The 17,299-nt window shown below is 35.9% G+C and overlaps 2 protein-coding genes across 2 annotated transcripts; one reads left to right on the top strand and one right to left on the bottom strand.

The window, feature by feature from the left end:
- Positions 1-835: 835 nt before the first annotated feature.
- LOC110019988 (serine/threonine-protein kinase SAPK7-like) lies at positions 836-6,063 on the top strand. The gene is made up of 9 exons (XM_020717917.1): positions 836-1,214; positions 1,297-1,371; positions 1,448-1,549; positions 1,619-1,672; positions 1,748-1,840; positions 1,923-2,015; positions 3,505-3,609; positions 4,108-4,206; positions 5,554-6,063. The coding sequence occupies exons 1-9, from the start codon at positions 1,086-1,088 to the stop codon at positions 5,869-5,871; spliced, it is 1,068 nt and encodes a 355-aa protein (XP_020573576.1). The 5' UTR covers positions 836-1,085; the 3' UTR covers positions 5,872-6,063.
- Positions 6,064-6,618: 555 nt separating this feature from the next.
- Positions 6,619-17,195, bottom strand: LOC110020014 (probable sodium/metabolite cotransporter BASS2, chloroplastic). The gene is made up of 7 exons (XM_020717956.1): positions 16,727-17,195; positions 15,979-16,119; positions 14,797-14,952; positions 14,579-14,700; positions 14,127-14,288; positions 13,778-13,838; positions 6,619-6,891 (listed from the first exon to the last, which is right to left on the bottom strand). The coding sequence occupies exons 1-7, from the start codon at positions 16,958-16,960 to the stop codon at positions 6,703-6,705; spliced, it is 1,065 nt and encodes a 354-aa protein (XP_020573615.1). The 5' UTR covers positions 16,961-17,195; the 3' UTR covers positions 6,619-6,702.
- Positions 17,196-17,299: the final 104 nt, after the last annotated feature.

A 17,299-nucleotide genomic window follows, 5' to 3' on the forward strand; every position in this document is an offset into this window, starting at 1 on the left:
TATATATATATTACATGAGTTGCTCTAATCAATATCAATTTTGATTACAAGATAATACAAAGAACTTTCTTCCCACTAATATAAAACTTTGACTAAGAATTTTTTAACTCTTCCAACTTATTTTTTAAATATGCATTAAAAAACTGTATTTGACTTTCTATAAGAAATGCCAAAAAATAGAAAATCACGTGATTATATTAACGAAGAACCTGTAATTAAGCAATAATTTAGGAATTATAATGTCAAATGGTAAGCTGCATTGTTGGCTAGTGCACCGCATGTGAACCCATAATATATATATATATATAAATAGAACATGAATGAATGAATAAAATTTTGTTTGTGTTCTACTCGTTTATTTAACGAATGAATCAAACATGAGCTACTCAACACACCAAACATAAAGAACATGAATGAATGAATAAAATTTTGGTTGTGTTCTACTCGTTTATTTAACGAACGAATCAAACATGAGCTACTCAACACACCAAACATAAATTATTCATGAACAACGAGCCGTTTTGACAGCCTTAGAAACCAATACCTTCTACTGTATAAAATAAACGGTCATTTGTTTTTTAGCATAATTTTTTAATTAAATGATTAAATAATTCCAAAAAATAATTTAAAGTCAATGTTAATTAATTTTTTTCCTCAAAAATAAATTCAAACTTATTAAGTTTTTTCCAAAATATGTTTTAGAATTATTAAAAATAAAAATAAAAATTTATTTATCCAATAATATTATTTAAAAATATTATGAATGTTAATATGAATTTTAATATTTACGTAAAAATAATAGTTTTATAAACAAATAAAAATGTAATTAACCTTTTGGACTGCTTGCCGCCGCCTCCACTCTCCTTTACTGCTGTTTCGCCATTAAAAAGCTAAAAAGGTTCCCAACCCGAAGCCCTTTTCCTGATTCTTCTTCTTCCTCCTCCCTCCATCGCGGATTAGATTCCTAAATTAGGAGCTATTGAAAGCTATGGCGTGGATTGGGAGCTTAGAACGCTGATTAGTGAAATCCGAAAATCCGAAAATTCCGAATTAGCTGTAAAGAGTGAGAAGGACGACGAGGAAAGATGAGCGGGATGGAGAAGTACGAGGTGGTGAAGGACATCGGGTCTGGTAACTTTGGGGTGGCGAGGCTTATGCGGCACAAGGAAACCAAAGAGCTTGTCGCGATGAAGTATATTCCAAGAGGCAAGAAGGTTTGGGTTATAAAACCCTAGATTTAATCATCAATTTCGACGCGACGATCTTATGTCTTATGGTTTCTTTTTGCAATTTTAGATCGACGAGAATGTGGCGAGGGAGATCATCAATCACCGCTCTCTTCGTCATCCTAACATCATCCGATTCAAGGAGGTGAGATCGATCTATGGAGTCGTTAAGATTAGAGCATCTGCTCTTTTTGAATTAACTAGTTTTTGGGTTTTTGTAGGTTGTGCTAACCCCGACTGATCTTGCGATTGTTATGGAGTATGCCGCCGGCGGCGAGCTCTTCGAGCAGATCTGCAACGCCGGCAGATTCAGTGAAGACGAAGTACGGACTTCCCCTCAAAACCTGCCTTAAAAATCATTGTTCTTATATACTTTCTCAATCCATGCACAGGCAAGGTATTTCTTCCAGCAGCTCATATCTGGCGTCAGCTACTGCCATTTCATGGTAATTGCAAATCCAACTATTTTACTTCATTTTTTGAATGATCAAATTATTTAGATCTGATTTTCTCTACTTCAGCAAATCTGTCACCGTGATCTAAAGCTCGAGAACACTCTTCTTGACGGAAGCCCTGCTCCACGGCTCAAAATCTGCGATTTCGGCTACTCGAAGGTCTCTATCTTCACTGATTTGATGTAATCTTCGCTCCGAAATCTTTTTTAAAGTCAAATTATACTGAAATTCGTTTGAACAGTCGTCGCTGCTGCATTCGAGGCCGAAGTCGACGGTGGGTACGCCGGCGTATATAGCGCCGGAGGTTCTCTCCCGCCGGGAGTACGACGGGAAGGTAAGGTGCAATCCCTTTTTTTTTGTTTTTTTTTGCAAATTTTATATTCACAGTTTTCACCTCCTCCTTCCATGCGTCTCTGTGAAGATGATGATGCGTGGCACTATTGCAAATTGTGGTATTAAATGCTGAAAATTTCATTTTTGTTTTGTATGCTAATGGAGTAATCGGTGGAATTTGACCTGTCGGAGGGGGCCAACTGCTAACTTTTGGCCTGTTGTTAATGTCCCTTTTAACTCGTTTTAATTATAGCATATGCTTATCTGCCTAACTCCAATTCTAAAGTGAGTTATTATTTTATTTAATTAATTATCATATTTTATCATTGGGCTTGGATCAAATTTGAGAATGACTTGGCTTTAAAATATGTTTTAAATTTATTTATTAATTTTTCATAATAATCAAGTCCATTTAGTTATATGTGAGATGTTACATGTTTTAAAAAAAATAAGTTTACTAATAGTAATTAATTTCTAATATTTTTTTAATGACTAAATTAGTTTTTTTTCCCTATGTATATGGCTGGTTATTTGATGGTCTTTATCAAATATTAGTTTAAAAATAAAAATATAAAATGTAATAATAATTATCTTTTAATCCATCAATAAATATTTTTTTTGTGTAAAAGTTCTATCATATTTATATTTTTTTTGTGATGTGACTAAATCATCATTAAATGAGTCTTAGTGAATTGCTCATAAAATAATAACATTTTTGCCAAGTAAATGATCAAAGTTAGCTAATTTTAATGTTTGCTCAGTCATCTAAATAAAAAAATGATACTCTCTTCAAATAATTAAAAATTGCTATTTTGGGAATATTTTTAAAGTGAGCAAATTAAAATGAAGATTTTCATACATTTGGGTCAATTATTTGGCCCCACTAGCCACTAAAAGCCAATAAAATCTAACCCACCTTATCCTTCTAATCTAATGAAGCCTCACAAAAATAGAATGAGCCACACAATTGTGTGAACGGTTTAACTTAGCATCCTATGATCCCTTTTGAAAACTATAGTGTGTATTTTGAAAATGATGAATAACACTTTTCTTACAACTGTAATTGTCTAGTGTGCACGGTAACTTAGCATCCTATGATCCCTTTTGGAAGCCATAGTGTATATTTTGAAAACGACGAATGACAAGTTTCTTACAACTTTAATACTCGAGCATATATCCATCACAAAAAGTTTTTGAAAATTAATAAAAAGAAGGAGAAAGTGTCGGTTTAGTCCCCGACTCTTCTAATGGGGGCTGAAATAGTCCCATATTAAAAGAGTATGGGAACTAATTTGACATTTCTATAGTTCTAAAACTAAAATAATCCCATGTCATGGTTTTAGGACTATTTTGGAAACTTTAGTCAAAAAAATTATTGCTAAATACCCCAAATAGACCCTAAATTTTGGAAATCCGAGGTACGCATAAAATGATCTACCCACCATACAATTGTGATGTTCACAAGTTTACTTGAATTTTTGTTCTTGCAGCTTGCAGATGTCTGGTCATGTGGTGTAACTTTGTATGTCATGCTGGTGGGTGCCTACCCTTTTGAGGAACAAGATGATCCCAGAAACTTCAGAAAAACCATTGGGGTGAGCTCTCCAGACTTTGCATATTATTTCGTGTCATTATATTTGCGTTTTATTTCTGTGTCTATTTACGGGCCTGTGACTCACTCGTTTGTGAGTCATCTCGTCGACAGGTGAGGTCGGGCGGGTCCCACTTTGGCCTCATTTGATTCATGGGATAATTACATGCATAGCGCTTGAAACTTTGCTATTTACCGATCTAGCACCCGGGCCATTTTTTTGAAGGGAAATTTACATGGGTGGCAGACAATTCTTATGCATTTACATATCTCACACCGTCAAATTTTTAAAATCACATCAAAATAGCAAAAAATAGTTAAGTTTCCTTTTCATGCATAGGCTTAAAGCATCAAAGTGTTACGCATGTAAATATGAAAATTTTGAGTGGTATATTTGTAATGGCCCCTTGATTCATTTACCTGCCAAGTGCTGACCATTAATCTTATTAAAAAAACACTCTTTAACTAATATTTTCTGCCTTCGATTTTTGCTGGGATGCAGAGAATCATGTCAGTCAAGTATAAGATTCCGGACCATGTTCATATATCTCAGGACTGCAGGCATCTTCTCTCCCGCATTTTTGTTGCCAGCCCTTTAAAGGTAAATCTCCAAAATAGTATTTACATGCATACAGCACAAATCCTATGTATTTACATATCTAACATCCAAAGTTTAATATTTACATGCATGGCACTCAAAAATAACCACCATCACCTACTTTCACAAAGTTTAGTGAGCCTTTTCATGCATTAGTTTATCACACCGAAGCACTATAAATGTAAATAGGAAGATTTAGCTCTTAGATATGTAAATTTAAAAAAATTTCATGGTATGAAGGCAAATTTTCCTTTTAGCAAAGATTCACAGTTTTTTACTTCATTAACACAATTTCTAGTGGATATCACCACTTCATCATGAGGCCCTTGTTCTTTTACAGTATAAAAATCATTAAAACTTGCAAGAGATTTCTTTTAAACTTAATTTATGCATCTTGTTCTTGTTCATTTATATAATGATTTTTTAAATTTTGTTCATTTATATAAATAAAGAAACATAAATTTGAGTATTGAGCAGTTTATCGAGTACATTAGTTGGTTTACAGCCCTGCCACTAATGCCAGTTTTTTTTTTTTTTAATTTATTTATTTTTATTTTATTTTTTTATTAGGTAGATTTACATATGTACTACCCAATTCTTATATATTTAGGTATCTAACATCCAAACATCAATTTTTTGTTACATATATATACCACCTCACCTGTGCATAGAAAAACGTATTTCAATTTTCAAAAAGAAGATTTGCATAAGTACCACTTAATTCCTGTGTACTTGCAAATCTGACACTTGAAACTTCAATTTTTACGTATATGCTACCTTACCAATGCATGAAAGGTGTATTTCACTTTTTAAAACTTAAAATAGTGATATTTTTGACGTGATATGAAATATATGATTGGTATAAATGAAAAAAAGTAAACTTTAGATTTTAGATATTTATATACATAGGAATTGGGTGGTTTGAAATGCATGTAAATGTTCCAAATTTAAAATACTAGTATTGTTGATGTGATACGAAAACTTTAGTATTATAAATATAAAAAAAAGCAAAGTTTAGGAAACAATATTATGTTTGGACAACGGCTGCGATCTATTGGAAAAAATGGAGGAGAAAAAAAAAACAACCTATGATGGATCACAGCTATTGTCCAGACGCCGCTTGTATCCGGACTCCGAACATAATATTCTTGCAAAGTTTAGGCATTAGATATGTAAAAACATATGAATTGGGTGGTATTCAAAATGCAAACGACCCTTTTAATTATCGAGTGTGATGAGTTGGTTTATCCTACTTCTTCGTGCTTCAACCACATTCATCCTGATAATTACGCATATCTGCCTCATCAAATAGATTGCCAATTTTTTTTTTTAATGGCTTCTTCCTTGAAGAGAATAACGATAAGCGAGATAAGAAAACATCCATGGTTCTTGAAGAACTTGCCGAGGGAGCTGACTGAAGCAGCGCAAGCAGCGTACTACAAGAGGGATAACAGTGCGCCAATCTACTCCCTCCAGAGCATTGAGGACATTATGAAGATTGTGAAGGAAGCAAGGCTTCTTCCCACTTCCACTCCTGTGCCAGGGTTTGGTTGGGCTGAGGAAGAAGATGAAGACGACGAAGCCGAGGATGGTAACCCAGAGGAAGAAGATGAGTATGAGAAGCAGGTGAAGGAGGTTCATGCCAGTGGTGAATACCAAATCAGTTGATAGGAGAAGCTGTGATATGGTTGCTGCCTTATCTTTTGTATAATATAAGTAAGAGGTATTTTGGAATCAATTCCAATTTTTTGATGATTTTTATATATTGTGTTTTTTTGTGTTTATGTTTCTATATGAATAAGAGCATGTTTGGTGTGTGTACTCAAATTGTGTTATTTTTATTTTTATTGAATTATTATATGCGATCTTTAGCATGGTTGGTGGTGGTGATTTTTATTTTTAAATAAAAAAATAACTAAAGAAATGCCTTGAAATTTTTTTCACTATTTAAAAAAAAAAATCTAAATCATGAAACAAATATGTTTTTGAAAAAAAAAAAATAATAAAATAAAATAAAAATAATCCCACATAGCCCCCTAAGCAAAGCCAAGCTTGCTAATGTCATTAAAAATGAGGTTTATGACATTATACATGTTTAATACCCTCTTGAATCTACTATAAATAGTGCATATATTATTTTTTCTTCCTGCTGGAAAGTTGCTCATAAAAGGATTTACATTACCAATTATGAGTTATCAAAAAGCTTCACATCCTTAGAAATCATATCCCTAACCCTAAGTTTCGATGCAACACATGATAGGTCGAAGTGTTGGCATTGCCGGCGAAGATGTCATCGGCGCCTATGTCGACTTTCAAGAAGGCACGATGATAGGATCAGAAATGGGATAGGTGGGGAGCTACTTTGAATAATAAAAATCAGATTTTTCCTGATGATTTTGTTTAAAAATTAAATGAAAAAACATACAAACAAATATTCTGTTTTTTGAATTAAAAAAAAAAAACAAAAAGGGATCCCGAACAGTGCCTCAGAGAAAGCAGTCAATCTGCTTTGGTTTGTGTGGAGGCTTCCTTGCCATTCTGAGGCTCAATATATCTCCATATCAACCCTAAAGTGCTCCCCATTATGTTCATGATCACAGCTGAAAGTGCAGCGGGTAAAGCTACCATAGGCGAGGAGAAGTGTGAGGTTGCTAGAACAACACCCAATGAAGAATTCTGCATTCCAACCTGCAGCAAATGCATCGGCAATTTAGATTTTTTAAATCAATTAAGAAGATATAATTGTTTTTATTTTGATTTGTTTATGTTTTGATTTGAATTCTGTATACATCATAACTATCAACACAAATCTCAAAGTATCTAAACAAATCAAAATAAAAACAACCAAGGCCTCCTACCCTACCGCCCTACTGTCAAACGCGTGGTTGAGAATCGACCGACACGCGACCTAGATGACGGTCAGACAACCAAGGCGTCCTACCCTACCGCCCAACTGTCAAACGCGTGGTTGAGAATCGACCGACACGCCATGGCGAGAGACACGAGCAATAGACCCAGCCAACCGAGAGGTAGGAAAGAATCCTTGATCGCGGCTAATCAATCAACCCACCTTTATCGCAACGAACGAGATCGACATTTGACCGGGTGCGTCGACCGACCAACACGTATTTCAGAGAGCATAATCTCCACCCAACAGATCGCCTCAGTTGGCCGAATTCAAACAAGCCGGTCAGTCAATTATCGTCATGTTAAAATTCAAATTATAAATACATTTATGGTATAAAATTCATACGATTAATAAGAATATCCATTATATTAAGGGTGGTTTCCATAACTATTCTCTCTTTTCCGTAATTGTATAAAATACTCTCCTAAATATGAGGAAAAAATACGAATAAAGCTATCTCTTTTCCCAGCTCTCTCGACAAGAGATTCTAATCTCTTTCTTTCTTCACCCGATTCTAACTCTCGAGGCGTATTCACAAGGAAATATTATGATTTAACATCCTAAAATGTGATGCGGTGAGCATGAATATGTCACAGATGAGAAGTGAGAAAGACTACGAAGGAGAAGCTTCCCAAAGAGAAATAGCACACATAGAACCTAATATATATACTACATAACCAGACATCCATGCGCAAGTCCAGGGTTTACAAGCCCAAATGACCCACATGATGGAGCAATTCGAGATCCTTCGAGCTGCAATCACCCAGAGGAACAACCAACCGCCATGTTTGGAGGTAGAATCTCAGAGGGTCCGCCCTCAAAGGCCCCCACCGGCGAACTCGCCTACTCTAGACAACTAAGTCAGCGACCAACAGACAGAGGGACAAGGTGAGTCCCAACACACTGACGTCGGAACATCTGCACAAGCGAATAGACGATGGGAAGAGCTATCCGACCGCTCATAGGAGACACATTTACTCGCCAAATCAAAGACGCGATGCCTCCACCGAAACTAAGGATTCCTCGCCTGGATTTTTACAAAGGGAGAACCGACCCGATCGATCACGTCGCATCGTTCGAATCATCCATCGGTGTGCTCTAGATCCACAAAATTATAATGTGTCGTCTCTTCTTAATCACCTTGAAGGAATCAACACTTTGGTGGTTTAACGGTCTGCCGACGAAAACCATCTCAACTTACTACGAATTTAAAAGACTCTTCATTTCACACTTCTCAACATGCAGAAGTCGAGGAAAGACTCAAACACCCTGCTTGACCTTAAAGCATCCAAACGAAAAAATGAGAGCCTGCAAGCCTACATCACCCATTTCTAAAACGAGATGCTTGAGGTTAAAGATCTGAAGCCTGATATAGCTGGAACAGCCTTGAAATGACGAGTCCAAAGCAAGCGGGTGACCTAAACCTATTTAAACTCACTACTTTTGCAGAAGTACTGGATATGGCGAACAAGCACATACTCGCCAAAGAGATATCCGGGACTCTTCGAAGGATAAATTGGAATCATCCAATCATCCCTCAAAGAAACGAAAAGAGTGGGGGGAACCACTGAAGACAAGGAACAATTAGTCCTCTATCGGTCATCAAAACAATAACTCTTGGTTCTGAGATCAACAAAGAAATGACCGAGGGAATCATGACCGGAAACAACACTCTGACCAATGGCAGACCCAGTATTATGAGAGGTCGCACGCCCACAGAGAAATACAGGGTTTGACACCCCTCAACTTGTCAATGGCAGAAATAGTTTAGGCCATCCAGAACAAAGAGTATTTCAAACCTACCTCGCCACTGAAGGCGACCCCAACCTTACGATATCCGAAGAGGTGCTGCCAGTACCATCGCGACCATGGTCACAAAACAGAGGAATGTCGTCACCTCTAGAACTTGATTGAGGAGCTCATCCGCGTCAGGAAGCTCAAAGAGTTTGTTGCAGTTGACACATATACGCAACGACAGAGTGAGTTTATGGCAGGAGAACCCTCAAACGAACTTATCTGGTCCAACAAGGTCCACGTAGTAGGGATAATCCTGCCCATTTTTGGAGGACCCCGACACTCCATTGGGAAGAGACAACATTCGGGAGAGGTATACTCCGTCGCCCCATATACACATAACCATTTGCTACTTGTCTTTACAGATGTGGATCTCCCACTGAACGTGAACCCCTACAAGAAAGTGATCGTCGTAACAACATTAATCAACAACTACTAGATGGGTAGCATTCTTGTTGATACAGGGAGTTCAGTCAACATCCCGTTCAAAATAGTGTTTGATAAGATCGACCTCAAAACCGATTGGTTGACAGCATTAACCGACCCATTGCATGGATTTTTTGGGGAAAGGAAGGAGGCACTGGACCTCATCACCTTAGCCATCTCTTGATGAGAACCTAAGAAGAAATACAACAGCATAGAGGAGTTACTCGTGGTGGAATCCCCGCCGACCTACAATGCCATCTTCGATCGCCCAATCCTTAACAGCTATCGGGCGATGACCTCCACCTACCATGTGGCTGTAAAGTCCCCAGACGATGAGATAATCGCGATATGGGGAAACTCGGAACAATTCAAAAGTTGTTATTTGTGAGTGGTTTCGAACGTAAACCATGAACAACTCGACATCCAGATCCAGAGGGAAGGAAACCTCGAAACCAGCGAGACCATCCTCCAGTTACATGTATCCGACGAAGAACCCTGTAAGGTTTTTCTAATTAGTGAATATTTTGATACAGGATTCAAGAACAAACTGATACAACGCTGCTTGGCCAAAGGACACCTACACCTCTGTCGAATATTGACACCTTGATGGACGTAGTAGTCAGATACTCGATTATGAGCTTCCTCGATGCTTACTTGGATTGCTACCAAATAAAAATGCACCAACATATGTGAAAAAAAATGTATGTATCATTGCATAAGACATTTTATTTTAATGTAATGTCTTTCAGGCTTAAGAATGTTGGGGTGACTTATCAACGTCTCATGGATGTAATTTTTGCTAATCAAAAAGGAAAAAATATTGAGGTGTAAGTTGACGATATTCTAGTTAAGAGTAATTCATCCAAAAAACACATTGAAGATCTAAAAGAGACATTCAGAACACTCAAAAAATTTAATATGAGATTGAACCCCTCCCAAAAATTCAACCGAGAAGTTCATCGGCTTATTGTTAACTCCTGAAGGATTGAAAGCCAATTCAGAGAAAGTGCAAGCAATCCTAGACATGAGGCCTCCACGGAGCACTAAGGAAATTCATAGACAAACCGATCGGATCACCGGGCTTAGTTGTTTCTTCCCGATTTCGGGCGACAAGTACGTTGCATTCTTTAAAGAGCTAAGGAAAAATCAACATTTTGAATGGACGACCAAATGTAAGAAAGCGCTCAGAAACTTGAAAGACTCCTTAGCGTCATCACTACTGCTTCAGAGCCCAAAACCAACGAAAGAACTATCACCGTACCAGGGAGTCGGACGAGAGGTTGTGAGCTCAGTGCTAGTCCGAGAGGAGTCAGGAAAGTAGTACTTAGTCTACTACACGAGTCGAGTGCTTCATGTCATTGAAACCAGGTGCCCAATTATGGAAAAACTAACCTTAGCGTTGATTATTTCAGCTAGCAGGCTTCAACCGTATTTCCAAATGCATATAATCCGACTCATCACAAACCATCCGTTGAAGTCTGTGCCCACATAGCTAGAGCAAGCACTACGATCGACTGCTAAAATGGGCAGTACAGCTCAGCGAATTCAACATCACCTACGTTCCTCGAATGACAGTCAAATCTCGAGCGATTGCAAGCCTCCTGACTGATTTTTCCGTAACAGAAGAGCAAGATGAAGGCATTGTCACTAAAGACATGACATGGACTCTGTATGTCAATGGGACATCCAAGAAGGTGCCAACAGGGCTAGGGTTGGTTCTAAGCAACCTGACTGGAGAACATTTCTACCAGTCAATCTAGGTAGAGTTTGACGTTACAAACAACCAAGCATAGTACGAAGCGTTGATCGTCTTATATTATTAATTAGATAAAATAAAAATGAGATAATTTATTTAATTTGTAATAACATAATAAATGACTATCGTGCTTATTTTAGGCATTTCATTATCAAAAGAGTCGACTTCAAGCAAATTAATAGGCAATTGAGGTAAGTACGTGTACTTTTAAACTATACTATTAATTTGTTTAATTCTCAAATGTGTATGCAGTTGATAATATTTATGTGTTTTATTCTAATTTTGATAATATTTTTTCTTTATTGATCATATTATTATGAATGTCGTAACTACTTGCTCATGTATTTGGCGTATGTTTTATAGTATGTGGAACTAAATGTAATGAATATATATGTTATGTTGATTGTTTGTATATTTTGTTCAATTTTTTTTTTGTTATTTTTGAATTTTTCTAATAGTGCGTTTTAATTCTGAATCATAAGGTACTAAACCTTCAGATTCAATATTTGGCATCAATAAATATACTAAGCAAGAAAAAATTTCTTGAAAATACTCTTAAATATATAGATATATATATTTTTGGATTTTTTATTTTATAATTTTTTGATATTTTGTATTTTGTATATTTTTATCTCTAAATTTAAATCTATTTAATTTACCGTTACCTTCCCCGGCAATGACGCCAAAAAACTTGATGTGGTATTTTATCAATAATAACGTTAAGCACTTAAAGCTGGGATTCTACGCAAGTATATATATCATTATCAAGTAATATAAGACTTTCTTTTAAGTCCCAAATATCGATCCCACGAGGAAGGTTTAAAATTGAAATGATGAATTAACTAGAAAATTTACAAAAACAATCAAAATTACTATCACTAATTTTGAATGTTTAAGATACTATCAAAGCTAATATATTCACTACTGGATAAATTTAAAAGCAGGGTTTAAAATTAATAACAACTAAACTATGTTTATGTAATGAAGTTTTCTAATATGAAAAAATATCTTTCCCACTACAATGAGTTTTTGGTGAAATGAGATGAGATAAATAGTTTAGATATGTATTGTGCCAAATAGGAGCAATTTTAATTCTCTACCCTGATTCAGTATTATAGAAAATCATTGGTTAATCTTAGGTTTAGTCCCTAAATCTGTGGCTAAGCTAAGAGTATACTGACTCCCACTCCAGAGTCCACCTCCCTTCTCCTACAGGCTAACTCTCGCTTTAGTTTTTAAACACTAAGTTTGAATTGAGGATTTTTAGTCAGTCACCCAAGAAATCTCCAATTCTATACTATTGATTTATAAAGAAGATTAACTGACATGCATATTATTCTTTCTTTTCCTTATAATGTTGTAGTTTAGAAGAATGAGTATTCACTACTCTTTAGCTCACAGTTATTTTAAATATCTTTTCAGATTTAATTAAATTATTAAAAGATGAGCGGTATACGAGAAAACGTTTATAGAAGACGCGGACAACCATCAACGAAGTAATTATAAATCATACCATTTTAATTTAATTTTTAGTGGTTAAATTGTGAGTTAATACAGAAAATTTAATTCGCCCATCTGACCGTTCGTTCCTGCCTTGGTTAATTCCAAGCCTCGGGCTGGGTCGTGATAAAATGACCGTCAAACCTAAATTGAAAAACTAACCTAAAATCGATCATAATGATTGTTATGTGTTGGATCATGAATTGTCAATACTCTTAAATCACCTAAGAAATTACTTGCCAAAGGAGAAGAGTAATGAAACAAATATTGTGAGAAGAGCGAGAGAGAAAATCTCCCTTAGGCATGGAGATGAAACAAAGAACATCCAGAACAATTCCTTAAGATGAAGAAAAAAGACTCTTATAATTTTCATTGGCCTCTCTCCTATTTATAAATTTGGGTCGACCCCAAAGATAGTTACATAACTTGCTATATGAAAAAGAGAAAATACATCAAAATAAAAAACAATCATATAGTAAGGTGTGTAGAGCTTTATATAGTATAGCGCTACCCTACTATGTGGTGAATTGATTAAGTTTCTTGTCAAGCTAGCTCGCCAAATTGATTTAATTATATAGGCCGATTGAATTAATATTCGTCGCACTATCTAAGCCGCTTGAAATTGACTGAACGAGTCTTCAAATTGCCCTGCCGAGTTGATGGAAATTGGCTGTTGCTTCATGCTTCTTTTGAACAAACATAGAATATTTCAATCAGGTCACGTGCCTCACATTGGCCCATCCTTGAACTTGATCAAAGATTTTTTAGCTATACATTATGCATTATGGTATCTAGGTTACATGGTCGGCTTCGAGTTAAATTCAAAGCAAGTCGACTTCAGATTAGACATTTTGACCCGTTTAATAAATGGGTAGGGCAAGTCAAATTTAGGTTAAACCCAAACGTGACTGAGTGGTGAGTGCACAACAACGAATATTTATCAAACCAGTATCAAAACATGAACGGTGTTAGTCACATCGATACCGCACTTTTCAAGCATCTCTCTCAAATAAAAGCTATGATCGACTTAAAAATTTTGTTAAGAGCAAAAATGCAGCATTCAATTTCTATGAAATATGCATTCAAATAAATATAGAAAAAATATATATATATGCAGATGTAGCTTCTTGTGCAGTCATTTATGAGTTTCACTATCTTATAGTTAATTCTATTGGCTTAATAACAAATACCTCAATGGAGATGGCCCGCCGCTGCTTTTCTCTGAAACCGCCAACAGCTGCTGCCAAATAGCTGTTGAATGAATGCATGCATTAGAATTACTAACTGGTGACACAACTAAAGCTTTGTTTGAGTTCACTTTTATTTTTACTCATATTAAGAAAAAAATATTTGCTTAGCAAACATTTTTAGTTTTTTTTTAAGAAAAAATTAAGTTTCTTTTTTTAATATTCAAAACATCTAAAAAGCATATTAAGAGGAGCAAACATGTTATAACAAACAGAAACATAAAAAGAAAGTAAAATCAAAAGTGATCCCAAACGGCCCCTAAGCAAACTTATATACAAGAAAAAACTATACCCTACAAAGAAGCCCACAAAATGCAGCAATAAGATGGAGAGTATAACGAGGCCGAGCTCTCCAGAGAGTATGCCATGAAGTCCATAAAGAAAACCTTGGTCAAACGACCGAGAAATATCAATGATCGACGATTTAAGCCGAACGACGTTTTCCGAAAACACACTGTAATTTGTAAAGCATAAAAGTTAGTGCACAAAGTTTTGAAGAATGGAAGAAGGATACTAATAAAATCACAAAAGTTTTATTTCTGTAACGAGTAAAGCGCCAATTTAGTCCTTCACCGTTTAGATGGAATCATTTTAGTCCTAAAGTTTATAAAAATGTCAAATTAGCCCATAGAAGAGGCTTCATTGGAGATTAAATTGACATTTTTATAAACTTTGGGACTAAAATGACACATTTCAAAAAGTCAGGGGACCAATTTGATACTTTTATCTTTCTCTAAGCCACACCTGCTTGCAAGAAGTGAAGAAGCTAAAACTGCAAGAAGTGGAGCAAAGGGTGTGATAAGCTTTACAGAAGATGGAAATCTGCTCTGCATATAGGAACCTATCAAAGTTGGAATTACCACCACCTGAAAATAAATTAAAGAATTTATGAAATGTTTAGGTGTTAGATATGTAAATACACAAGATTTGTATGGCATGTATGTAAATATAAGGTTCAACACCTGTAGGGTACTAAGAGATAGCTTTGCAGCATCTACAGGAACATAAGTGCCTGCCAGAATTTTGGTTAGAAAAGGAGTGAGGAGGACTGCAGCCAAAGTTGTGCAGACAGTCATCACTATAGATAATGGCACATCTCCTCTGGCAATCAATGTTACCTGCAATGCTATTTGAAATGAATACATAAATAAATATGAAAATTACATAAATCTTATAAAACTATGTGGGAAGTTGATTTATATATTTGATACTTTGGTATTATTTAAAATTCTTATAATTATTTTATTTTCTACAAATGAAACTAAATTAAGTGTTGTTGAGATGAGAATGCTTGGGTGGATGAGTGCCTGGGTGGCATGACACTTAGAGACAAAATGCAAAATGAACGTATTCTTGAAAGGGTTGGTGGAGCTCCAGTGGCGGACAAGATTAGAGAGAGTTTTCTTAAATGGTTTGGTCACATTAAACGTCGACCGTCTGATGATCCGGTTAGAATAGCAGATGTTTTAGATTCGACTTATGTTAAGAAAGACAGAGGTAGACATAAAAAGACTTAGGCATATTGCATATAAATGATCATAATTTATTAGACTTGAGTGAAAATATGCACTCAATAGGACGTAAGGGAGAAAAAGGATTCATTTAGCTGGCCCGCTTAGTGGGATAAAGGCTCATTGTTGTTGTTGCATCTTGAATCCATGGTGGTTTAAATTATAAGAAAATCAGACAAATTCAAAGGTAAATTTTATAAAATAATAATTAAAACAACTTTATTAAATTACTATAAATTTTAAGCATTAAAGAATTTTTTGATAACTAAACCCAGAGTGAAGTAAATGGAAATATTAATATGGATTTTTGATAGAACTAGGAAGGATTCAATGAGAAATGATTGTACTAACAACCATAGTATTTGCATGTACGATAGATGATAAAAGATGCTATGCATAAAATTAATTTAAAAATATAAAGAAAGTAATTGCGGCATTTTTGATGTGATGTTTATGATTTGAGCGTGTTAATATGAATGTTTGTGTGGTACATTTGTAAATGCCCCAAAAAAAATTTGTTAGGCCTATGGTAACATAACTAGAAGTAGTAGACAAAATTGCAAAGAAACAGATTACATAGAATTCAATAATAAGAAAGGAATAATGATAATAAATAGAGATAGAATAAAGTACCACATTAGAAGCAGTTCCACCAGGGCAACAAGCCAGTAAAATCAGACCAACCGAAAGAGAAGCAGGAAGACATAGTGCTCTGCTAACAATGGCTCCAAATGCTGGCATAATTGTGTACTGGGCAAGGCATCCAAACAATACCTACTCACAAAAAAAGGGGGGGGATTTGCATGCCTTATGTAAAATTCAATATTTACTTCTATACCATCCTAGAGTTGTTAAGGGGCATTTACATGCATACCAACCAATTCTCATGCGTTTTATATATATGACACAAACTTTAATTTTTATATTTATAACATCCACATCCTTCATATCACGTCAAAAATATCACCATTTTAAGGTTTAAAGAGTGAAATACACATTTTCATGCATAAGGAAGATGGGCATATATGTAAAAGTTGAAGTTTAGGTGTTGGACATGTAAATACATAAGAATTGAGTGGTATATCTGTGGCATCTAAACTTAATTTTTACATACATGCTAGCTTACTTATTATTTTCAATGTTAGAATAGTGCTAATTTTGATGTGATATAAAAGATTTGGGCGGTTTGAAGTAAAAAAAAAGTAAAGTTTTTGAGTTATATATGCAAATACATAGGAATTGGGTGTTATATATGTAAATGCCCCAAAGAAAAATTTATATACATACCAACCTATACATTCAGATAGACAATTACAAAATATATGTAAAACACCTCAAAAATTCCGAGAAAAAAATCAGTATCATTGATCAGGGAACTCACTGAGAAAGGCTTCTGCCTCAGAACTCCGAGCAAGTCGTTGAGCTCCAGCGTCACTCCCATGACGAGCATTATGAACCCTAGAGAACAGCTATAGGAAAGCGGCGCCCCGTTCACGAACCAAGAGAAAGCCGAAGGTCTGAAGCACGCAATGGCTCCGCCGGCCGTCACGTAAAGTGGATACAGGCTGGCGGCGGGGGGAAAACATTTCCCATCGCGGCGTTTCCGGCGACGCATCGTGCTGGCCGGTGGCGAGGGATTTGAGGCCGGCGCGCTTACTGGGGGAGGTAGAGAAACCAGATTTTGGGAGCAGGTGGGTTCTTGGTTGGGTGAAGGGCTTGTGGAGATGGATTAGGGGATAGGAGAGGGGGATGGACATGAGGGTGCTGTTTCGAAGAATACTCTTTTGAGCATGGGGCTGGGAAGCAGGAGGCTTGAATATGTTGATAGTCTAACCCATGAGAGTGTCAAATCGGATATGCCCGTCGGGTTGCCGTGTCGAGTTTAAGAGTTAAAATAGTAAAATTTTAGTATGATGTGAAAGATATCAATATGCATGTCAAAATGATTTGTTGT

This window comes from Phalaenopsis equestris, unplaced genomic scaffold (genome assembly GCF_001263595.1).
Source record: "Phalaenopsis equestris unplaced genomic scaffold, ASM126359v1 Scaffold000090, whole genome shotgun sequence".
Lineage (NCBI taxonomy): Eukaryota > Viridiplantae > Streptophyta > Magnoliopsida > Asparagales > Orchidaceae > Phalaenopsis > Phalaenopsis equestris.

Excerpts from the sequence above, each read along its gene's own strand:
- LOC110019988 (XM_020717917.1), top strand. The coding sequence starts at position 1,086 with ATGAGCGGGATGGAGAAGTACGAGGTGGTGAAGGACATCGGGTCTGGT. Across the intron at positions 1,215-1,296 it reads ATATTCCAAGAGGCAAGAAG|ATCGACGAGAATGTGGCGAG; the intron begins GTTTGGGTTATA and ends TTGCAATTTTAG. Across the intron at positions 2,016-3,504 it reads GCCGGGAGTACGACGGGAAG|CTTGCAGATGTCTGGTCATG; the intron begins GTAAGGTGCAAT and ends TTGTTCTTGCAG.
- LOC110020014 (XM_020717956.1), bottom strand. The coding sequence starts at position 16,960 with ATGCGTCGCCGGAAACGCCGCGATGGGAAATGTTTTCCCCCCGCCGCC. Across the intron at positions 14,289-14,578 it reads TCTTCACTTCTTGCAAGCAG|TGTGTTTTCGGAAAACGTCG; the intron begins GTGTGGCTTAGA and ends TACAAATTACAG. Across the intron at positions 13,839-14,126 it reads TTTGTGGGCTTCTTTGTAGG|CTATTTGGCAGCAGCTGTTG; the intron begins GTATAGTTTTTT and ends TTCATTCAACAG.